The sequence below is a fragment of the Nerophis ophidion genome, linkage group LG03, assembly GCF_033978795.1.
Source record: "Nerophis ophidion isolate RoL-2023_Sa linkage group LG03, RoL_Noph_v1.0, whole genome shotgun sequence".
Classification (NCBI taxonomy): Eukaryota; Metazoa; Chordata; class Actinopteri; order Syngnathiformes; family Syngnathidae; genus Nerophis; species Nerophis ophidion.
Window position 1 is genome coordinate 31,738,640 of NC_084613.1, and position 25,674 is coordinate 31,764,313.

Sequence of the window (25,674 nt, forward strand, 5' to 3'; positions counted from 1 at the left end):
CTAGTTAACAACTATTAAAGTGTCTCTAACTAAGTCACGGTTCAGTCAAAGTCGTCTTTAAGTAGATAAACAACTATTAGTGGCTTTAACTAAGTCCTGGTTCAGTCAAAGTGGTTCTAAAGAGGTTCTGGTTCAGTCAAAGCAGTCATAAAGAGGTTTTGGTTCAGTCCAAGTGGGCCTAAAGTAGTCAACTACTATTAAAGTGGCTCTAAGTAAGTCCTGGTTCACTCAAAGTGGTTCTAAAGGGGTTCTGGTTCACTCAAAGTGGTCATAAAGAGGTTCTGGTTCAGTCCAAGTGGACCTAACGTAGTTAACTATTAATTAAAGTGGCTCTAAATAAGTTTGGGTTCAGTCAAAGTGGGCCTAAGGTAATTTAACAACTATTAAAGTGGCTCTAACTAAGTTCTGGTTCAGTCAAAGTGGTTCTAAATGAGTTGAACAACTATTAAAGTGGTTACAACTAGGTTCTGGTACAAAGTGGTTCTAAAAGGGGTTGTGGTTCAGTCTAAGTGATCCTGAAGTAAGTTAACAACTATTAAAGTGGTTTTAACTAAGTTGTGATTCAGTCAAAATGGTTCTTAAGGGCAATTTTGTTATTTATATAGCTACAGCTGTGTTTATTTCCGTACCTGATGGTTTTGGGCACTTCTGTTGACTTCCTGAGGGGTTGTCACATGACTAAAGGGGTTCATTCTAAATGTATTGAACAACTTTAAAAGTGTTTCTGTGTTCTGGTTCAGTAAAAGGGGTCCTCTTAGGGTTCCAGTTCAGTAAAAGTTGTTCTAAAGTAGTTTTAATAACTAATTTTGTGGTAGTAACCAAAGTTATGTTGAGTCAAAGTGGTTCCAAAGAAGTAAAAAAACTACTAAAGTAGTTCTAATTATGTTATGGTTCAAGTGGTTGTAAAGGAATTTAACAACTACAAGTGGTTCTAACTAGGGTGTGGTTGAGTGAAAGTGGTTCTAAAGTTGACTAAAAACTATTAAAAGTGGTTCTAACTAGGTTCTGGTTGAGTCAAAGTGGTTATAAAGTAGCAAAACAACTACTAAAGTAGTTCTAATGAGGTTATGGTTCAGTCAAAGTGGTTCTAAAGGAGTTTAACAACTAAAAGTGGTTCTAACTAGGGTCTAGTTGAGTCAAAGTGGTTGTAATGGGGTTCTGGTTAGTTCTAGTTGAGTCCTTCTGAAAGGAGCGGGTCTACAATTGGTTCAAGGAAGTGCGGATGAGGCAGAGAAAAGGCGGGAGGCGGGGCCACAGGCATTTTATTGCAGTGGCTTCCTGTGATCTCACAAACAAGGTTCCAAGTTAAGGCGTCTCTGCTTCCTGTAGTGTTTCCAAAATTAAGGCGCACTGGAACTAAGTGACATACCGAGCGAACGTAAGGCGTCGAGGAGCGAGCGCTACCGGCACCACAAAGGAGAAGAATATAAATAAAAGTCCTTAAAAAAGCCTTGTGATGTTTGGCAAAACCTTCCTGCCATGTGGCAGAAAAGTGGGAGGAGTTTGCATATTTTATGTTAATGAGATCATCTGGGGGTAAAAGCGAGGGCGACAAGGGCGCCCAAAGACGCTGATCCTTGACGTGACACACAGCAGGCGGCGTTCAGGTGGGTCACATGGCACGGCCGATGACATCACAGCGGTTTCCCCTCCAGCGACACCACCACGTTGCCGCCCAGCTTCTCGGCCAGCGTGCTGCGGTCCTGGATGTCGTCCAGCCCGTTCACCTGCCACTCGTGTTTGATACCTGAGGGGACACGGCCTTGTCACTCACGGCTCCGGCCCCTCGCCCGCCCGCCTATCTCACCTGTAAATTTCTTCTTGATGGCGTCTTTGGAGCTGGCGTAGATCATCTTGCTCTTGAGAGGAGCGCCCTCTGGAGCCCTGCGGAGAACACAAGACTTCCTGTTGATGGCGGTGCACGACGTCGGTGTGCTAGCTAGTGTGGAAAAACCTTTTGTGTTTCTACAGGAGTTCTAGTTCAGTAAAGTGGTTCTAACAGGCCTCTGGTTCCATCAGAGTGGTTCTCAAGTAGAATAACTATTAAAGTGTTTCTACCTTGGTTCTAATTCAGTCAAAGTGGTTCTAACGGGATTATGGTTCCATCAAAGTGGTTCTCAAGTAGAATAACAACTATTAAACTGCTTCTACCTGGGTTTTACTTTAGTCAAAGTGGTTCTAATGGGGTTCTGGTTCAGTCAAAGTGGTTCTCACTGGGTTCTGGTTCAGTCAAAATGGTTGTAATTTGGTTCTGGTTCAGTCAGAGTGGCTCTCAAATAGGATAACAACTATTAAAGTGGTTCTATAGGAGTACTAGTTCAGTCAAAGTGGTTGTGATTTAGTCAGTGATTCTAAAGTAATTTAACAACTACTAAAGCGGATCTAAAGGGGTTCTGTTTTAGTCAAAGTAGGTATATAAAATACTTTAAAACTATAAAAGACGTTCTAACTAGTCTCGGATTCTATCAAAGTGGTTGTGATTTAGTCAAAGTGGTTCTAGAGTAGTTTAACAACAATTAAAGTGGTTTTAACTTGGTTCTGTTTGAGTCAAAGTGGTTCTAAAGAAGTCTAGTTCAGTCAAATTGGATCAAAATGGTTCTGATTTTGTCAAAGTGGTTCTTAAAGTAGTTTAACAACTATTAAAGTGGTTCTAACTGGGCTGAGGTTCAATCAAAGTGGTTCTAATGTAGTTTAACAACTATTAATGTGGTTCTAATTGGGTTATGTTTCAGTCAAAGTGGTTTTAATGTAGTTTAACAACCAATAAATTGTTTCTAACTCGGTTTTAGTTCAGTCAAAATTATTGTAATGTAGTTTAACAACTAATAACAAGGGTATGGTTTAGTCAAAGTGATTCTGGCTCAGTCAAAGGGGTTCTGGTTCCCTAAAAGTGGTTCTAAAGTAGTTCAACAACTGTCAAAGGCGTTCTAACTATGTACTGGCTTAGTCAATATGGTTTTGAAAGAGTTTAACAAGTATGCAAGTGGTTATAAATAGGTTATGGTTTGATCAAGCTGTCAAAGTGGTTCTGGTTCAGTCAATGTGGTTCTAAAATTGTTTAACAATTATTAAAGTGGTTCAAACAGGGTTCCGTTTCTGTCAAATTAGTTTCAAAACTATAAAAGGGGTTCTAACCCGTTTCTGATTCAGTCAAAGTAGTTCCGATTTAGTCAAAGTGGTTATAACAGGGTTCTGTTTAAGTGGTTATAAAGTAGTTTAACACATTTTAAAGTACTTTAACAACTAATAAAGTGTTTCTAACTGGGTTCTGGTTCAGTCAACGTGGTTCTAATGGAGATTAACAACTATTAAAGTGGTTCTAACTAGGTTGAGGTTCAATCAAAGTGGTCGTAATGTAGTTTAACAACTACTAAATGGGTTTTTTTTAGTCTAATGGAGATTAACAACTCTTAAAGTGGTTCTAACTAAGTTCTGGTTTAGTCAAAGGGGTTCTGGTTCAGTCAAAAATAGTTCTAAAGCAGTTTAACAATTATTAAAGTGGTTCTAACAAGGTTGTTGCTCAGTCACAGTGGTTATAGAGTAGTTTAACAACTATTAAAGGGGTTCTAACTGGGTTGAAGTTCGATCAAAGTGGTCGTGATGTAGTTTAAAAACTATTAAAGTAGTTTTTACTGGGTTCAGGTCAGTCAAAGTGGTTCTAATGTAGTTAAACAACTATTAAAGTGGTTCTAACTAGGCTATGGTTTAGTCAAAGTGGTTCTGGTTCAGTCAAAGTGGTTCTAAAGGGGTTAAAAACCAATAAAATGGTTCTATCTAAATTCTGGTTCAGCCAAAATGGTTCTAAAGGAATTGGACAGCTATTAAAGTGGTTCTAACTACGTTTTGGTTCAGTCAAAATGGTTTTAACTCGGTTCTGGTTTAGTCAATGTGGTTCAAAAGGATTTTAACATCTAATAAAGTGGTTCTAACTAGGTTATAGTTCAGTCAAAGTGGTTCTGACTATGTCCTGGTTTAGTCAATGTGGTTCTATAGTAGCTTAACGAATTTGTAAGTGGTTCTAAATAGGTTGTGATTTGATCAAACTGGTTCTGTAAAGTAGTTCTAAAGTAGTTTAACAATATTAAAGTGGTTCTAACTAGGTTTTAGTTTAGTCAAAATGGTTTACAAGTAGTTGAATAACTATCAAAGTGGTTCTAACTAGCTTGTGGTTCAGTGAAAAATGTTTTTACTCAGTTCTGGTTCAGTCAATATAGTTCTAAAGTACTTTAACAACTTAAGTCGTTCTAACTAGATTCTAATTCAGTCAAAGTGGTTCTAAAGTAGTTTAACAACTAATAAAGTGGTTTTAACTGGGTTTGGCTTCAGTCAAAGTGGTTCCAATTAGGTTTTAGGTTCCAGTGGCCCTTTGCGTTTTTAACGCACCAGAAGATGAAGACTAGGTCCTCCTTTTTGGACTCCTTGGTCTCATAGGTGGCGTCGTAGAGGCCATATCGGCAATCGTCTTGGGGAAGGAGCTTCACAAAACATGCGTAGGGGTCGTCCACCGTTTCGCCGATATCGCCCACCAGGATCTGTTTCCCCTCTTCCACGATGATCTTCTTCCTGTCGTCGCTCAGACGGAAGAGCACCGCCTTCTTTCTCTTCTTCACCTCGTCTTGGGAGGACGACTTCCTCACCTTCATGTCGTTGAACACCTTGATGACCTCGTCGTTCACGGTCACGCCTGACGCCTGCCAAACAAACGGCCCAGGTTAGCAAGGCCGCGCGCTAACACAACTACAAACAGACTAAAGTACATAGTGGATTTAGTCTACAAACAGACTAGACTATAGTATATAGTGGATCTAGACTACAAACAGACTATAGTACATAGTGGATGTTGTCTACAAACAGACTAGGCCAGTGGTTCTCAAACTTTTTTCAGTGATGTACCCCCTGTGAACATTTTTTTAATTCAAGTACCCTCTAATCAGCGCAAATCATTTTTGGTTGAAAAAAAGGGATAAAGAAGTAAAATATAGCACTATGTCATCAGTTTCTGATTTATTAAATTGTAACAGTGCAAAATATTGCTCACTTGTAGTGGTTTTTCTTGAACTATTTGGAAAAAAAAGATATAAAAATAACTTAAAACTTGTTGAAAAATAAACAAGTGATTCAATTATAAATAAAGATTTCTGCACATAGAAGTAATCATCAACTTAATGTGCCCTCTTTGGGGATTGTAGTAGAGATCCATCTGGATTCATGAGCTTAATTCTAAAAATTTCTTCACAAAAAAAGAAATCTTTAACATCAATATTTATGGAACATGTCCACAAAAAATCTAGCTGTCAACACTGAATATTGCATTGTTGTATTTTTTTCCCCACAATTTATGAACTTACATCCATATTTTGTTGAAGTATTATTCAATAAATATATTTATAAAGGATTTTTGAATTGTAGCTATTTTTTTAATATTTAAAAAAAAAACTCATGTACCCCTTGGCATACCTTCAAGTACCCCCAGGGGTACGCGTACCCCCATTTGAGAACCACTGGACTAGACTATACAACAAGTGGAACTAGTCTACAAACAGACTACAGTACATAGTGGATGTAGTCTACAAACAGACTAGCCTAGGATATATAGTGGAACTAGACTACAAACAGACTATAATACATAGTAGATCTAGTCTACAGACTACACTATGGTATATAGTGGATGTAGACTACAAACAGACTAGGCTATATTACATAGTGGATTTAGACTACATACAGACTATAGTAGATAGTGGATTTAGGCTACAAACAGATTAGAGTACATGGTGGATTTAGTCTACAAACAGACCAGACTATAGTATATAGTGGATCTAGACTACAAAAAGACTATTGTACATAGTGGATGTAGTCTACAAAAAGACTACAATATAGTATACAGTGGATCTAGCCTACAAACAGACTATAATACATAATAGAGTTAGACTACGGACAGTGGAACTACCCTACAAACAGAAAAGTAATTAGTATATAGTGGATCTAGCCTACAAAGAGACTATAGTACATAGTGGAGCTAGACTACAAACGGACTCCAGTACATAGTGGATCTACACTAAAAACAGACTACACTATAGTACATAGTGGAACTAAACTACATACAGACTTTTGTACTATTGTACATAGTGGAGCTAGACTATGAACAGACTATAGTAGGGTTGTACGGTAAACCGGTATTTGTATAGTACCGCGATACTAATGAATCATATTCGGGTCCTGGTTCAATCCCCACCTAGTACCAACCTCGTCACGTCCGTTGTGTCCTGAGCAAGACACTTCACCCTTGCTCCTGATGGGTGCTGGTTAGCGCCTTGCATAGCAGCTCCCTCCATCAGTGTGTGAATGTGGTGTGAATGGGTAAATGTGGAAGTAGTGTCAAAGCGCTTTCAGTACCTTGAAGGTAGAAAAGCGCTATACAAGTACAACGCATTTATCATTTATAAATGACACATTATGTCACTGCATACGTCAGCAGCTAAAGTAGGAGCATTTGTTTGCTCACTTACTATTAAAAGACAAGTTGTCGTTTTTGTTCACTATTTTATTTAAGGACAACCTTGCAATAAGAAACATATGTTTAATGTACCATATGATTTTTTTGTTCAAATTAAGCCAATAATTACATTTTTTGTAGTCCCCTTTATTCAGATAAGTACCAAAAAGTACCGAAATACATTTTGGTACCGGTACCAAAATATTGGTATCGGGACAACACTAGTACATAGTGGATCTAGTCTAGGAACAGATCATAGTACATAGTGAACCGAGACTATAAAAAGGACTATAGTACATAGTGGATCTAGACTAGGAACAGACCAGAGTAACAAATTGATCTGGCTATTGGCACGCAGTTGGGAGGCGTTCGTGTCAGTGAGGGACAGGAGGACAGTGGACAAACTGCCTGCCATCATGGACAATCCTGCCCACCCACTTCCCCAGACATTTGAGGGATACCGGAGCTCATACTCCAACAGGCTCCTTCAGCTTCGTTCCCTCAGTGTTCAATTCAAGAACTCCTTCATTAATTTACATCAAACTGTTTAATTATTTGCCATACAGCAATAGAAATGTGTCTATTACCTGACACCTTCTATGGTAGCTACAATCTCTTTGTTTATTATGTCTATTTTCGGCTGGATCTACTCTCTATTTTATGCTGCAGCTGTTACATATACTGTAATATTGTACATGGTAATTAAAGGCCTACTGAAACCCACTACTACCCACCACGCAGTCTGATAGTTTATACATCAATGATGAAATATTATCATTGCAACACATGCCAATACGGCTTTTTTAGTTCACTAAATTACAATTTCAAATTTCCCGGGAGTTTTGTCTTGAAAACGTTTTGTAATGATGACGTGTACGCGTGACGTCACGCGTTTTTAGGAAGTATGAGCGCTACGCACACACACAGCTAAATGTCGTCTGCTTTAACGGCATAATTACACAGTATTTTGGAGATCTGTGTTGCTGAATCTTTTGCAATTTGTTCAATTAATATTGGAGAAGTCACAGTAGAAAGATGGAGTTGGGAAGCTTTAGCCTTTAGCCACACAAACACACGGTGATTCCTTGTTTAAAATTCCCGGAGCTAAAACATTACTATGGATGAGAGCGCGGTCAAGTGAGCATGAATCAAGACGGAATGTCAACCAGCAGGTTTCGGAGAAAAGCTGAGCTTGTGTCGTCCATAGCTGCAGTCGACTCCCCTGAGACACTGCGCGTCAAGACACCCGTTGAGACACCCTTCCGGTTATCAGGTACTATTTAACTCACTAAAACACTAGCAACACAATAGAAAGATAAGCAATTTCCCAGAATTATCCGAGTAAATGTGTTTAAAAACATCGCTTTTATTTTTTTAACTCTTTTTTTTTTCTAGTCCGTCGCTATCAATATCCTCAAACACGAATCTTTCATCCTCGTTCAAATTAACGGGGAAATTGTCGTTTTCTCGGTCCGAATAGCACTTTTTGTTGGAGGCTCCCATTATAAACAATGTGAATATGTGAGGAGCCCCACACTTGCGACGTCATCGTCTGCGACTTCCGGCAGAGGCAGGGCTTTTCTGTTAACACCGACAGTTGCAAACTTTATCGTGGATGTTCTCTACTAAATCCTTTCAGCAAAAATATGGCAATATTGCGAAATGATCAAGTGTGACACATAGAATGGACCTGCTATCCCTGTTTAAGTAAGAACATTTCATTTCAGTAGGCCTTTAATATCTTATTGTTATTGGATCTGAACCCGAGTGGTGTTTTGTTATTGGACTTTTGTGCTCGTCACAGATTGTCCATAACGAACACCATGTTCAAACATAACGGTATCCGTATGTGCACTTGGCACCAGGACACCCCAGGCCGCAGTTCCGTGATCGACTTTGTAGTTGTGTCATCGGATTTGCGGTCTCATGTTTTGGACACTCGGGTGAACAGAGTGGATGCGATGGTGGGCGAGGATGCCTGACAGACCTGGCAGGCCCAAATGCATTGTGAGGGTCTGCCGGGAACGCCGAGCAGAGTCTCCTGTCAGAGAGAGTTTTAATTCCAACCTCTGGAAGAACTTTGAACATGTCAAGAGGGAGGTGCTGGACATTGAGTCCGAGTGGACGGTATTCCGTAACCTCTATTGTTGAGGCGGCCGATTGGAGCTGTGGCCGCAAGGTGGTTGGTGCCTGTCGTGGCGGTAATCCTAGAACCTGCCGGTAGACACCAGCGGTGAGGGATGCCGTCAAGCTGAAGAAAGAGTCCTATTGGGTTCTTTTGGCTCATAGGACTTCGGAGGCATCAGACAGGCCAAATGGTGTGCATCTTCAGCACGGTCGCGGAGGCAAAAACTCGGACATGGGAGGAGTTTGGGGAAGCCATGGAAAACAACTTCCAGAGGGCTTTGAAGCAATTCTGGACCACCATCCGCCGCCTCAGGAAAGGGAAGCAGGGCAATATAAACACAGTGTATGGTGGGGATGGTGTTCTGCTGACCTCGACTGCAGATGTGGATCGGTGGAGGGAATACTTCGAAGACCTCATCAATCCTACCAACACGTCTTCCTATGAGGAAGCAGCGCCTGGGGCATCTGTGGTGGACTCTCCTATTTCTGGGGCTGAATGTTGCCGAGGTAGTAAAAAGCTCCTCTGTGGCAAGGCTCCCTGTACACAAACTGCTGCACCTTCAGTCACCAGTCAGTGAAGCTGCTCAAGTTTGCGGACGACACTACTCTCATCGGGCTCATCTCGGATGGCGACGAGTCAGCCAACAGGAGAGAGGTGGACCGGCTGGCGCCCTGGTGCAGCCTCAACAACCTGGAGCTGAACGCCCAGAAAACAGTGGAGATGATCATGGACTTCAGGAAAGTCACAGCCCCACCATTCCCCCTCACCCTGATTAACTCTCCCACCCCCGTCTCCATTGTGGACTCCATCCGTTTACTGGGCACCATCATCACCCAGGACCTCAAGTGGGAGCCGACCATCAGCTCCTTCATCAAGAAGGCCCAGCAGAGGATGTACTTCCTGCGACAGCTGAAAAAACTGGAGCAGTTCTACTCAGCAGTCATCGAGTCCACCCTCACCTCCTCCATCACCTTGTGGTTCCCTGGCGCCACAGTCCGGGACAAACATCAACTGCAGCGCATGGTACGTGCTGCTGAGAAGGTGATTGGCTGCAAACTCCCAGCCCTCCAGGACCTGTTCTCCTCCAGGACCAGGAGGCGTGTGGGTCGGATCACAGCTGACTCTTCTCAACCTGGACACAAACTATTCTCCCCTCTTCCCTCAGGCAGGAGACTACGGTCCATCCAGACCCACACCTCCCGCCACCTGAACAGTTTATTTCCCCTCGGCCATCACACACGTGAACAATACCAAGATCTGATAGCTCAATTACAGCTCATGTTAATCTGTTCTGTGTTATATGCCTTTCATGTTGCACGATTGCACCAGGTAAAATTCTTAGTTTGTGAACTTGTTCTCAAACAATGGCAATAAAAACTTTTCTGATTTCTGATTCTGATTTAAGCTGCCACTGTATCCTGCTCAACTTGTCCCGATCACCAGATCTGAAGGCTAGCTTCTTTTTATGTAGCAGCACCTTTAGCTGGCTGGTGATCCAGGGCTTGTTATTTGGGTAACAATGGACAGTTTTTGTAGGGATGATGGAGTCCTCACAGAAATTAATGTAATCTGTGATGCAGTCTGTGATGCTGTCAATATCTGTCCCGTGGGGTTTACAGAGTAATTCCCAGTCTGTAGTCTCAAAGCAGTCCTGCAAGGCAATGCATGCCTCCTGGTTCCTCCTCTGCACTGATTGTGTTGAGATGGGCTGCCTCCTCACAGCAGGAACATAATGTTAAAAGCACCAGATTGTGATCAGATCGTTCTAGGGGGGGCAGGGCAGTGGCTCTGTATGCATCTTTTGAATTAGCATACAGTAGGTCCAGAGTTTTATTTTCCCGTGTTGCACAGTGCACATATTGATAGAAAGTGGGTAAAATAAAGTCCAAAGAAACATGATTAAAGTCACCCGAAATGACAATGAGGGCATCGGGATGTTTGGTCTGTTGCTTAGCAACAGCGGAATGAATGGTGTCACAAGCAACAGCTTCGTCAGCAGAAGGGGGGACATACACTCCGATGAAGATAACAGAAGTAAACTCCCTTGGCAAATAATATGGTCGAATTCCAACAGCTAGAAGTTCAATGTCCGGCATACAAACACACTCCTTATCAGCAATATGTCCAGGATTACACCAAATCTCGTTCACCAAGATAGCAATCCCGCCGCCTTTTTTCTTACCGCTCAGGAGTGTGTTTCTATCCGCCCGTGAGGTTGTGAAGCCGGGTAGAGACGCGCTGTGGTCCAGGAAATCCGTGTGTAGCCAAGTCTCCGTAAAGCACATGATGCTGCACACGGTGTACTCCTTTTGAGTTCGGACGAGACCGAACAATTCATACATTTTGTTCGCCAGAGACCGCACGTTCCCCATGAGGACAGAGGGAATTGCAGGTTTAAATTTCGTTCTCCGCTCCCTCATCTTTGTGCCGGCACGGCGTCCTCTGCGCTTTTTCTGTAGTTCCACAGGAAGGTCCGGCTGCATTCTCCATAGCGCTGGTAAGGAGAGCGCAAACAGCTCCTCGTGTGTGTAAACAAAAGGCCTGCTACTCCGTTGATCAAACCCAAAAACAAAACAGCCCGAAAAGAAAGAGAAAAGTAGCGAAAACGCACAAAAGCACCCAAGAACCATAATTAGTGGTTTATGGAAAGGTAAGAGATTAAAAAAAAAAGCAGGAAAAGTTGAGAATAATACCAAAAATCAAGTAAAAAGAATGAATTCGAAGGAGCTACTGTGATGTGCTGCCACTCTTTCAGGCGCACAGAGCGAGTCATTTTTGCAGATGATGTGGTCCTGATGGCTTCATCTGGCCAAGATCTTCAGCTCTCACTTGATCTGTTTGCAGCAAAGTGTGAAGCGACTGGGATCTGAATCTGCACCTCCAAGTCCGAGGCCATGGTTCTCGCCCAGAAAAGGGTGGAGTGCCATCTCCGGGTTGGGGAGGAGATCTTGCCCCAAGTGGAGGAGTTCAAGTACCTCGGAGTCTTGTTCACGAGTGAGGGAAGAGTGGATCGTGAGATCGACAGGCGGATCGGTGCGGTGTCTTCAGTAATCCGGACGCTGTATCGATCCAGTGTGTTGAACAAAGAGCTGAGCCGGAGGGCAAAGCTCTCAATTTACTGATCGGTCTACGTTCCCATCCTCACCCATGGTCATGAGCTTTTGGTTATGACCGAGAGGACAAGATCACGGGCACAAGCGGCTGAAATGAGATTCCTCCGCCGGGTGGCGGGGCTCTCCCTTAGCGATTTGAGCAGCTTTTTCATCCGGGAGGAGCTCAAACTAAAGCCGCTGCTCCTCCACATCGAGAGGAGCCAGATAAGGTGGTTCGGGCATTTGGTCAGGATGCCACCTGAACGCCTCCCTAGGGAGATATTTGAGGCACGTCTGACCGGTTGGAGGCCACGGGGAAGACCCAGGACATGTTGGGAAGACTATGTGTCCTGGCTGGCTTGGGAAAGCCTCGGGATCCCAGGGAGGAGCTGGACGAAATGACTGGGGAGAGGGAAGTCCGGGCTTCTCTGCTTACGCTGCTGCCACTTCGACCCGACCTCGGATAAGTGGAAGAAGATGGAAGGATGGTAATTGTTATATATTGTATGTCCATCCATCCAACCATTTTCGACAAAAATATAATATATCAGTATGTATGATATAGTCTACTTCAGGGGTCACCAACGCGGTGCCCGCGGGCACAAGGTAGCCCGTAAGGACCAGATGAGTCGCCCGCTGGCCTGTTCTAAAAATAGCTCAAATAGCAGCACTTACCAGTGAGTTGCCTCTGATTTTTTAATTTTATTTATTTACTAGTAAGCTGGTCTCGCTTTGCTCGACGTTTTTAATTCTAAGAGAGACAAAACTCAAATAGAATTTGAAAATCCAAGAAAATATTTTAAAAAGACTTGGTCTTCACTTGTTTAAATTCATTTATTTTTTTACTTTGCTTCTTATAACTTTCAGAAGGACAATTTTAGGGAAAAATTACAACCTTAAAAATTATTTTAGGATATTTAAACACATATACCTTTTAAATTCCTTCCTCTTCTTTCCTGACATTTAAATCAATGTTCAAGTATTTTTTTATTTATTTTAAAGAATAATAAATAAATTGTTTTTTCGACAAAGAATATTTGTGAAATATTTCTTCAAACTTATGATTAAACATTTAAAAAATTATTCTGGCAAATCTAAAAAATCTGTAGAATCCAATTTAAATCTTATTTCAAAGTCTTTTGAAATCTTTTAAAATTTTTGTTCTGGAAAATCTAGAAGAAACAATGATTTGTCTTTGTTAGAAATATAGCTTGGTCGAACTTGTTATATATTTTAACAAAGGGCAGATTGGGTTTTAACCTATTTAAAACATGTCATCAAAATTCAAAAATTTATATTAATCAGGGAAAAATATTAATGATTTTCCATAAATTATTTTTTAAATTTTTTCAAAAAGATTTGAATTAACTCGTATTTCTTTTCTTTTTTTGAGTTGAAATTAGAATTTTAAAGAGTCGAAATTGAAGATAAACTATGTTTCAAAATTTAATTTTCATTTTTTTCCTGTTTTTTCCTATTTTAAACCGTCCAATTAAGTGTTTTTTCATTATTTATTCTCTACAAAAAACCTTCCCTAAAAGGAAAAAATGTACGACCAAATGACAGACAGATATTCCCTTTTTTTTTTTAAATATAGATTTATTTATTAAAGGTTAATTGAGCAAATTGGCTATTTTTGGCAATTTATTTAAGTGTGTATCAAACTGGTAGCCCTTTGAGTTAATCATTACCCAAGAAGTAGCTCTTGGTTTCAAAAAGGTTGGTGACCCCTGGTCTACTTTATACCTGCATTATCCTTTCCATCCTTTGTAACTGAGCTACTGTGTGGACCAATTTCCCTTGTGGATAATTAAAGTTTGTCTCAGTGGGGTGAGGGGGAGAATCAATGACCACAACAAATACGCGGCGTTTGGTCATTTTAATGTGAAATAAATTATATCGCTATTACGATTTTTTTAATTATCTTTTTAAAAATATGATATATTTTACAAACTTTATATTGCCAGCCCTAGTATGTACTGTAGTCTAGTCTGTTTTAGACTAGATCCACTATGTACTATAATCTCTTTGTAGACTACATCCACTATGTACTATAGTCTAGTCTGTTTGTAGACTACATCCACTATGTACTATAATCTAGTCTGTAGACTAGATCCACTTTGTCTAGTCTGTCTGTAATCTAGCTCCACTATGTACTATAAACTGTTTGTAGACTATATCTACTATGTACTATAGACTGTTTGTAGACTAGATCAAATATGTACAACGACGACTCTTGCTGACCTACTGCCATCGGTAATGGCACCGTTCCCAAAGTATGTGGGCTCTATTGATAACCTCACTAACAACTTTACCAACGCCCTGCGCGAAACCATTGATAGTATAGCACCGCTGAAGTTAAAAAAGGCTCCAAAAAGGCGTACGCCATGGTTTACTGAAGAAACTAGAGCTCAGAAATTATTATGTAGAAAGCTGGAACGCAAATGGCGCACGACTAAACTTGAGGTGCACCATCAAGCATGGAGTGATAGTTTAATAACTTATAAACGCATGCTTACCTTAGCTAAAACTAATTATTACTCAAATCTCATCCGCATTAATAAAAACGATCCAAAATTTTTGTTTAGTACAGTAGCATCGCTAACCCAACAAGGGACTCCTTCCAGTAGCTCCACCCATTCGGCAGATGACTCTATGAAGTTCTTTAATAAGAAAATTGAACTTATTAGAAAGGAAATTAAAGACAATGTGTCCCAGCTACAACTGGGTTATAGTAACACAGATACGACTGTATATACGGCGGATACTGCAAATATCCAAAATAGTTTCTCTCGTTTTGATGAAATAACATTAGAAGAATTGTTACAACGTGTAAATGGAATAAAACAAACAACATGTTTACTTGACCCACTTCCTGGGAAACTTATCAAGGAGCTTTTTGTATTATTAGGTCCACCAGTGCTAAATATTATAAACTTGTCACTTTCCTCGGGCACTGTTCCCCTAGCATTCAAAAAAGTGGTTATTCATCCTCTCCTTAAAAGACCTAACCTCGATCCTGACCTCATGGTAAACTACTGACCGGTGTCTCACCTTCCCTTTATTTCGAAAATCCTCGGAAAAATTGTTGCAGAGCAGCTAAATGTTAGCGTTTAACAATCTATGTGAAACCTTTCAATCCGGTTTCAGGGCAAATCACTCGACTGAGACAGCCCTCGCAAAATTGACTAATGATCTATTGCTAACGATGGACTCTGATGCGTCATCTATGTTGCTGCTCCTCGATCTTAGCGCTGCTTTCGATACTGTCGATCATAATATTTTATTAGAGCATATCAAAACACGAATTGGTATGTCAGACTCAGCCCTGTCTTGGTTTAACTCTTATCTTACTGATAGGATGCAGTGCGTCTCCCATAACAGTGTGACCTCGGACTATGTTAAGGAAACGTGTGGAGTTCCCCAGGGTTTGGTCTTTGGCCCTGTACTCTTCAGCATCTACATGCTGCCGCTGGGTGACGTCATACGCAAATACGGTATTAGCTTTCACTGCTATGCTGATGACACCCAACTCTACATGCCCCTAAAGCTGACCAACACGCCGGACTGTAGTCAGTTGGAAGCGTGTCTTAATGAAATTAAACAATGGATGTCCGCTAACTTTTTGCAACTTAACGCCAAAAAAACGGAAATGCTGATTATCGGTCCTGCTAGACACCGACCTCTATTTAATAATACAACTTTAACATTTGACAACCAAATAATAAAACAAGGTGACTCGGTAAAAAATCTGGGTATTATCTTCGACCCAACTGTCTCCTTTGAGTCACACATTAAAAGCGTTACTAAAACGGCCTTCTTTCATCTCCGTAATATCGCTAAAATTCGCTCCATTTTGTCCACTAGAGACGCCGAGATCATTATCCATGCGTTTGTTACGTCTCGTCTCGATTACTGTAACGTATTATTTTCGGGTCTCCCCATGTCTAGCATTAAAAGATTACAGTTGGTACAAAATGCGGCTGCTAGACTTTTGACAACAACAAGAAAGTTTGATCATATTACGCCTGTACTGGCTCACCTGCACTGGCTTCCTGTGCACTTAAATGTGCCCACATCTGAGGTCCTCTCCAAGGTTTCTCATAGTCAGCATTGTCACTGGCGTCCCACTAGATGTGAATTCTCCCTGCCCACTGGGTGTGAGTTTTCCTTGCCCTTTTGTGGGTTCTTCCGAGGATGTTGTAGCCGTAATGATTTGTGCAGTCCTTTGAGACATTTGTGATTTGGGGCTATATAAATAAACATTGATTGATTGATTGATGGGCTTAGAGGGGTTAGTGCGTCTGCCTCACAATACGAAGGTCCTGCAATCCTGGGTTCAAATCCAGGCTCGGGATCTTTCTGTGTGGAGTTTGCATGTTCTCCCCGTGAATGCGTGGGTTCCCTCCGGGTACTCCGGCTTCCTCCCACTTCCAAAAACATGCACCTGGGGATAGGTTGATTGGCAACACTAAATTGGCCCTAGTGTTTGAATGCGAGTGTGAATGTTGTCTGTCTATCTGTGTTGGCCCTGCGATGAGGTGGCGACTTGTCCAGGGTGTACCCTGCCTTCCGCCCGATTGTAGCTGAGATAGGCGCCAGCGCCCCCCGCGACCCCAAAAGGGAATAAGCGGTAGAAAATGGATGGATGGATGATTGATTGATGTACTATAGTCTAGCCGGTTTGTAGACTAGCTCCCCTTTTACAGTCTGTTTGTAGTCTAGATCCACTATGTATTATAGACAATGTGTAGACTAGATTCACTCTGTACTGTAGACTTAGCCATTGACAAACTTTATTGATCCACAAGGGAAATTGTTGTTAGCTCAGTTTCAAAGGGTAAGGATGGAAAGGATAATGCAGGTATTGGACTAAAAATGTACCAGAGTAGATAAAATATAACATATGTAATATTTACATATTATTTATATATATATATATATATATATATATATATATATATATATACATATGTATATTTTATATAATATATACAATATATAACAAATCCCAATTACCATGTACAATATTACAGTATATGTAACAGCTGCAGCAAAAAACAAACAAAAAAAAGGGCAGCATAAAATAGAGAGTAGATCCAACAGAAAATAGACATTATGAACAAAGAGAAGTAGCTAACATAGAAGGTGTCAGGTAATAGACAGCTATAATCTATTGCTGTATGGCGAGTGATTATAAAGTTGGATGGAAATGAATGAATGGAGTTCTTGAATCGAACACTGTGGGAATGAAGCTGAAGGAGCATGTTGGAGTATGAGCTCGGATGTCTCCCAATTTTCTGGTGGAGTGGGTGGGCAGGATTGTCCATGATGGCGAGGGATTCTCTTCTTTAGATGTTTATTTTAGCGATGTAGACGACGCAACACTGCACAAGCTATTAAACTCCTCCCCTTCCTCCCAAGACGTGCTTGTCGTCTCCCCCCCAATGCACTGACCCACAACAACAAGACACAAGTAAATATGGAGTCTGACTGTGCCACCAGCAGTGTGCCAGTGACCAACTAGTAAGTAAAACGCAAACTTCTGTGTACTTGCCAACAACTATGATTTTCCCGTAATTAGTACAGGTTTTGATTATCCATTCTGGTTCACGGCTGCAGTGGTAAAAAGTACAGTTTTGCATTAAAAATAATTAACTTCAAATTGAAGCTATGTAGCTTAACTACATTTCCCAGTAGCTTGGCAGTAGCTTGGCTACTTATCAAACAAGTAGTGATTTCCGTAGTTTAGCTATTTTTAGACCCATGTAACTGTTAGCTAAACTACATGCTACAAAAGAAGAGAGAGGGAGAAGAGAAAGAAAGAAGTGGACTAGTGCAATTCCACCGACAGGGGACAAAATATACGGGAAACATCAATGGTGATTTGTTGGTTTGCGTACAATAATATCCATGATTGGTTGGTTGTTTACTATGATGAGTCACGATTGGTTGAGATTAGGGCAATTAGAGGCAAGATAGGGCGGGTCATGGAACCAGGAAGGGAAATCACAACAGACATCCTAAATGACAAGCGAGTCGCGCCTTATCCAAACTGTTCCAGAAATATTTTGCACGAGAAATGCTGCCAGAGTGAAGAAGATCATAATCGCACACTTAAGTCACTTGACACTGACCAGAACAGTATGTGTGTGACAGTCCGATACATCATCGAATGGGAATTAAAACGTTTCTGCCTGCACATTTGTTTTTTTATCGGAGTTTGATAATGTTGTATTATTTGCACAGCTATGTTATTTATTTTACGTAGAAAGAATATGTTTTTATTTTATTTATGTTATGTACTTCAGGGCTTCACGGTGGCAGAGGGGTTAGTGCGTCTGCCTCACAATACGGAGTTCCTGCAGTCCTGGGTTCAGATCCAGGCTCGGGATCTTTCTGTGTGGAGTTTGCATGTTCTCCCCGTGAATGCGTGGGTTGCCTCCGGGTACTCCGGCTTCCTCCCACTTCCAAAGACATGCACCTGGGGATAGGTTGATTGGCGACACTAAATTGGCCCTAGTGTTTGAATGTGAGTGTGAATGTTGTCTGTCTATCTGTGTTGGCCCTGCGATGAGGTGGCGACTTGTCCAGGGTGTACCCTGCCTTCCGCCCAATTGTAGCTGAGATAGGCGGTAGGAAATGGATGGATGGACTTCTGTGCTACTTAAAACAGTTTCTTTTCTGTGCTGTTAATACCCATCTTGACTAACTGGGTTAATAAGAGTGCCACTGACAGTTTACAGTGCAGTTGTCATCTAGATCAATTTCACTGAATCTCGCTCAAAAATGAATACCTTTATTTGTATACTTTCACCGGAAAATCTATCGAGATATCGAATATCGAGTTCAAGCAAAAATCTATGGAGATATACTTTTTCGTCTATATCGCCCAGCCCTAGCACATAGTGGATATAATCTACAAACAGGCTATTGTACTTAATAGATCTAGTCTACACTCGACTATAGAACAAACTGGATCTAAACTACAAACAGACAATGTACATAGTGGATCTAGTCTACACAGACTATTGTAGATAGTAGATCTAGTCCACAAACATACTATAGTACAAAGTGGTATATAGTGGATCACGTCTACAAACAGACTATACTACATAATGGATCTATAATATAAACAGACTATCGTACACAGTGACTCTAGTCTACAAACAAACTATAGTACATAGTGGATCTAGTCTACAACCAGACTATAGTACATAGTGGACTAGTCTACAAACAGACTATAGTACATAGTGGATCTAGTCTACAAACAGACTAGACTATAGTACATATCGGAACTAGTCTACAAACAGACTATAGTACAAAGTGGATAGTCTACAAACAGACTAGACTATAGTACATAGCGGTTCTAGTCTACAAACAGACTATAGTATATAGTAGGGTTGTCCCAATCCGATATTTGGATCGGATCGGCCGCCGATATTTGCCAAAAAATGCATATCGGCAAGGCATGGGAAAATGCCGATCCAGATCTTAACGTAATGATTTAAATAATACATTCCATTCTTTTGCTGCTCCCTAAGCTCCGTTTCGCATTTTCCAGCACACCTTCAACACATCCACAGGTCTGTGTTCTAACCGTTAAATCGGCCATGTGAATTAAAAGTTACGGTAAAAATGTCAGCTGTGTGGGATTATTTTACCCCACAAAACGAAAAAGATGAAGAGGTGGAGTGCAAAACATGCCACAATAAAGTCAAACGTGGTGGTAAAGTTGTAAGAAAGTTTAATGAGTGAGAGGCTTTTTAGCAGAGCCTCACTCATCATTGATGAACACAGGAGCAGGCTGACACCTGAGCATCTTGAAGTGCTCGTCTTTGTTAGAAAGAATCTCCCCATTATGCTTGGACTTCAATTGTTTGCCCCCCCCTGACTGTGGTAAACAATTGAAAGGAGTGTGTAGATAGTTTTTTTTTTCAGTTTATACTTGTTCAACAGCAAGAATTGATGCTGAGTTATAGACATTTTATCCCACTCAGGTTGTGTGTTTTGCTTTTTTTAATAATGTTTACAGCATTATTTGCACTTTATACTGTTCACTTTTTTACTGTTTAATGATGCCTTTTCTATTTGTCATGTTTATTTTTTTCTATTTTGTGTTTATCCTTGAATACCAACCATTGTGAAATATTCAAACTCACCTAATTCAGCTGGCTAGTTGTTATCAAGAGTACTAAAACCCTTTTCAACATGAATCTGACAACTAAGTAGGCTAAATAACTTTGAACTTTCATACATGCTCGGATAGGCCAGTATCGGTGTTGGATCGGAAGTGCAAAAACAATATCGGTATCGGATCGGAAGTGCAAAAACCTGGATCGGGACATCCCTAGTATATAGTGGATATAGTCTACTAACAGACTATTGTACATTGTGGATCTAGTCTACAAACAGACTATAGTACAAAGTACACTAGACCACATGGTGGATCTAGTCTACACACAGACATTAGTACAAAGTGGATAAAGTCTACAAACAGACTAGCCTATAGTACATGGTGGATCTAGTCTACAAACAGACTATAGTACAAAGTGGATCTAGTCTACAAACATACTATACTAGATCCACATGGTGGATCTAGCCTACACACAGACATTAGTACAAAGTGGACATAGCCTACAAACAGACTAACCTATAGTACATGGTGCATCTAGTCTACAAACAGACTATAGTACATAGTGGGTCTAGTCTACAAACATACTAGACTATAGTAAATATTGAAACTAGTCTACAAACATACTATAGTACATATTGGAACTAGTCTACAAACAGACTATAGTACAAAGTACATATAGTCTACAAACAGACTAGACTATAGTATATAGTGGATGTACACTACAAACAGACTATAGTATATAGTGGAACTAGTCTACAAACAAACTATAGTACATAGTGGAATTAGACTACAAACAGACTATTGCATATAGTGGATCTAGTCTACAAACAGACTGTAGTACAAATTAGATCTACCCTACAAACAGACTATAGTACATAGTGGATCGTGTCTATTAACATACTAGACTACATAGTGGTCTACATATGAGTTGGGAAATTGTGTTAGATGTAAATATGAAAGAAATACAATAATTTGCCAATCATTTTCAACCCATATTCAGTTGAATATGCTACAAAGAAAAGATATTTGATGTTCAAACTGAAGACCTTTTTTTTGTGTGCAAATAATCATTAACTTTAGAATTTGATGCCAGCAACACGTGACAAAGAAGTTAGGAACGGTGGCAATAAATACTGATAAAGTTGAGGAATGCTCATCAAACACTCTTTTGGAACATCCCACAGGTGTGCAGGCTAACTAATTGGGAACAGGTGGGTGCTGTGATTGGGTATAAAAACAGCTTCCAAAAAAAATGATCAGTCTTTCACAAGAAAGGATGGGGCGAGGTACACCCCTTTGTCCACATCTGCGTGAGCAAATAGTCAAACAGTTTACGAACGTTTCTCAAAGTGCAATTGCAAGAAATGTAGGGATTTCAACATCTACGGTCCATAATATCATCACAAGGTTCAGAGAATCTGGAGAAATCACTCCACATAAGCGGCATGGCCGGAAACCAACATTGAATGACCGTGACCTTCGCTCCCTCAGACGGCACTGTATCAAAAACCGACATCAATCTCTAAAGGATATCACCACATGGGCTCAGGAACACTTCAGAAAACCACTGTCACTAAATACAGTTCGTCGCTACAGCTATAAGTGCAAGTTAAAGCTCTACTATGCAAAGCGAAAGCCATTTATCAACAACATCCAGAAACGCCACCGGCTTCTCGGGGCCCGAGATCATCTAAAATGGACTGATGCAAAGTAGAAAAGTGTTCTGTGGTCTGACGAGTCCACTTTTCTAATTGTTTTTGGAAACTGAATGTCGTGTCATCCAGACCAAAGGGAAAGCGAACCAACCAGACTGTTATTGACGCAAAGTTCAAAAGCTAAAATCTGTGATGTATGTGGGTGCATTAGTGCCCAAGTCATGGGTAACTTACACATCTGTGCAGGCACCATTAATGCTGAAAGGTATATACAGGTTTTGGAACAACATATGCTGCCATCTAAGCGTCGTCTTTTTCATGGACGCTCCTGCTTATTTCAGCAAGACAATGCCAAGCCACATTCATCACGTGTTACAACAGCGTGGCTTCGTAAAATAAGAGTGTGGGTACTTTCCTGGCCCACCTGCAGTCAAACCTGTCTCCTATCAAAAATGTGTGGCGCATTATGAAGCGTAAAATACGACAGCGGAGACACCAGACTGTTGAACGACTGAAGCTCTACTTAAAACAAGAATGGGAAAGAATTCCACTTTCAAAGCTTCAACAATTAGTTTCCTCAGTTCCCAAACGTTTATTGAGTGTTGTTGAAAGAAAAGGTGATGTAACACAGTGGTGAACATGCCCTTTCCCAACTACGTTGGCACGTATTGCAGCCATGAAATTCAAAGTTAATTATTATTTTCCATAAAAAAACAAAGTTTATGAGTTTGAACATCAAATATCTTGTCTTTGTAGTGCATTCAATGGAATATGGGTTGGAAAGGATTTGCAAATCATTGTATTCCGTTTATATTTACATCAAACAAGATTTCCCAACTCATATGGAAACGGGGTTTGTAGTCTACAAACAGACTATAGTAATTTATTGGATCCCGACTACAAACAGACTACACTATAATACATAGTGGAGCAAGTCTACAAACAGACTACAAGTATAGTACATAGTGGACCTAGACTACAAACAGACTATATTAAATAGGGGGTCCTAGACTACAAACAGACTATAGTACATAGTGGATCTTGTCTACAAACATATTATAGTACATATTGGAACTAGTCTACAAACAAATTATAGTACAAAGTGGAACTAGATTACAAACAGACAAGACTACATAATGGTTCTAGATCAGTGGTTGTTAAACTCTTTTCACCACGTATTAGCTGAGAAAACATGTGTCTCTCCAAGTATCACCATAATGACAACATTAAGATACAGTAGCGTTGAAGACCTAAGTATTCATAAAGTACAACCATAATGACATTAAAATACAGTAGTGTAGTAGACCTAAATATTCATCAAGTACCACCATAATGGCAACATTAAAGTATGGTAGTGTAGTAGACCTAAGTAATCATTAAAAACAAGGTAAAGGTTTTATTTATCAAGTATATTTCATAATTCAAGCCACTGTAAGATGACACACGGTTTGAACAGTAACACTGTGTTTAGTCAAGTGATTGATTGACTGAAACTTTTATTAGTAGATTGCACAGTTCAGTACATATTCCGTACAATTGACCACTAAATGGTAACACCCAAATAAGTTTTTCAACTAGTTTAAGTCGGGGTCCACGTTAATCAATTCATGGTAAAGTGGTAAGTGATTATTTGAATTCTTTGATGTACTACAAGTTAAGAATCACTGGTCTGGACTACAAACTAGATCTACACCACAGCAAGGACTAGACCTTGGAAGATATTCAAAAAGTCAATTAACTAAACAATAAATGATAATAAAGTAGAAAATATTTTCCATCTGCCTAACAAGGACTAGACTACTTCTAGTCAATAGACTGGTTTTAGGACAGACAAAGACTAGACCAACAGACTAGTACTAGCCTCCAGACTAGGACTAGACTGGCAAACTAATACTAAACCACAGACTAGGCCCCATATACAGAATAGGATTAGAATACAGATCATGACTACAATTACTAGAATAAAAACTAGGACTAAATCCACAGACCATTACTAGATTACATACTAGGACAAGCATACAGACTATGACTGGACCACAAACTATGACTGGACCACAAACTACTGGTAGACCACATACTAGTAAGACTAGACCACATACTAGTAAGACTAGACCACAGACTAGGAGGTCACTAGACCACAGACCATTACAATATTACAGACCATGACTAGAATACATACAAGGACAAGCATACAAACTTAGTACTGGAATGCAGACTAGTACTAACTAGACAACAAACTCTGACTAGGTAGACTGGGATTAGACCACAAACTAGGAATAGGTTACAGCCTAGTAGGACTAGGTTACAAATTGTAACATATATAATGGGCTATTGTAACATAGCTCATTATGTAATAACAGACCACAGATTAGTAGGACTACACCACAAAAGTAGTACTAGAGTATACACTCGAAAAACTAGAAAAAAGACTAGTACTAGACAACAAACTAGTAGGATTAGACTACAAACTAATATATAAACCCCAAACTAGGACTTAAAAAATAGACTAGGACTAGACCACAAACTAGACCTAGGCCACAAGCTAGTACTAGATCCACAGACTAGTAAGACTAGACCACAAACTAATACAAGACCACATACTACTACTAGACCACAGACTAGTTAGACTAGACAACCGACTAGTAAAACTAGACCAAAGACAAGTACTAGACCAAAGACTAGTAAAACTAGACCAACCATTGGTACTACAGACCCAACTAGTAGGAATAGACTACAAACTGTAATGTATAGACCACAGACTACTCTTGCTACTAGACCAGACTAGAATGACTGGACCACAGACGAGTACTAGACCACAGACTAGTACTACACCGCAGACTAGTAAAAATAAACAAAAGACTAGTACTAGACCCCAGACTAGTAAAACTAGACCAAACTCTAGTACTACACAACAAACTAGTAGTAATTCTAACATGAATTGATTAACGTGGGCCCCGACTTAAACAAGTTGAAAAACTTACTCTGGTGTTACCATTTAGTGGTCAACTGTACGGAATATGTACTGAACTGTGCAATCTACTAATAAAAGTATCAATCAAATAATCAAATCAATCAGGCAGGACTAGACTACAGACTACTTCTACTACTACTAGACCATAGACTAGAATGACTGGAGTACTGACTAGTACTAAAAAACAGCCTTGGACTTGACCACAAACTAGTAAAACTAAATCCAAGACTAGCACTTGGCCACAGACTAGTAGCACTAGAACACAAACCAGACCCTAGTCTAGTGGGACTAGACTACAGTCCGTAATATATAGTCCACAAACTAGGACTAAAAATAGACAACGATTAGACCTCAAACTAGACTTAGACCAAGGACTAATAGGACTAGACTACAGACACAATTCCTGGTCTGCAGGTATTAATATCTGCCTCTGGTCTGCCCGCAGGTCCAGCCCGGCCCAGGTCCAGGCGGACACCAAACCAGGTCAGTGTGGGTCTGGGCGGTGCTTTGCGGGCTGCGGACTAAGATGGCCGCCCCGGGACACACGGCCTGAGGCATTTTGTCGCTTCAGGCCGGTGGGGACCGCGCCGTTCCAGCACATCGGTGTGAGAGCCTCTGGTCCCAATAGAAAAGCGGTACCACGGTTTCGGCGAGCGGCGGCAGTTAGCTAGCGATCACGTAACGGCGGCCATGCTGGCTAAAATCATCCTACTAACGGTCCACCAGTACCAGCCCCAACCTCCACGCCCCGCTCTGCCTACAGCGGGACTGGCGGCCTGTCGAAGCCGCTTCTTACCATTCTGTCCCGGACACTGTGGACCAAGCTGCGCCGTCACAAGGATCCGCCGGAGGGGGAAGGAAAACCAATGTGGCCGCGGAGGTGCGAGAGGGGGGGGGGGGGGGGGGGGGGGGGGGGTCACTGGCAAAGGGCGGGGCTACGGGTCAAAGGGCACACATTCACACCAAAATACTTTTCACATTTGACATATTCATACAGGAGGTCAACTAAATACCTTTACTTTTTTAAATATTCATACAGGAAGTCAACTAAACACTTTTACTTTTTAAAGATTTAAACAGAATGTCATCTAAATAAATGTACTTTTTAAAGATTCATACAGGAAGTCATTTTGATATTGATTATTTTTTTTAAACATTCATACAGGAAGTCAACTAAATACTTTTACTTTTTAAAGAT

The 25,674-nt window shown here is 40.6% G+C and overlaps 1 protein-coding gene across 1 annotated transcript; it reads right to left on the reverse strand.

Moving 5' to 3' along the window:
• Positions 1 to 1,245: 1,245 nt before the first annotated feature.
• Positions 1,246 to 25,377, reverse strand: cfl2 (cofilin 2 (muscle)). The gene is made up of 4 exons (XM_061894959.1): positions 25,273 to 25,377; positions 4,384 to 4,691; positions 1,808 to 1,884; positions 1,246 to 1,747 (listed from the first exon to the last, which is right to left on the reverse strand). The coding sequence occupies exons 1-4, from the start codon at positions 25,273 to 25,275 to the stop codon at positions 1,635 to 1,637; spliced, it is 501 nt and encodes a 166-aa protein (XP_061750943.1). The 5' UTR covers positions 25,276 to 25,377; the 3' UTR covers positions 1,246 to 1,634.
• Positions 25,378 to 25,674: the final 297 nt, after the last annotated feature.

Bases quoted from the DNA above. Each gene is read 5' to 3' on its own strand.
- cfl2 (XM_061894959.1), bottom strand. The intron at 1,885-4,383 runs GTGCGTTAAAAA...TGTTCTCCGCAG, and splicing joins GACCTAGTCTTCATCTTCTG to GGCTCCAGAGGGCGCTCCTC. The intron at 1,748-1,807 runs GTGAGATAGGCG...GTGTCCCCTCAG, and splicing joins CATCAAGAAGAAATTTACAG to GTATCAAACACGAGTGGCAG.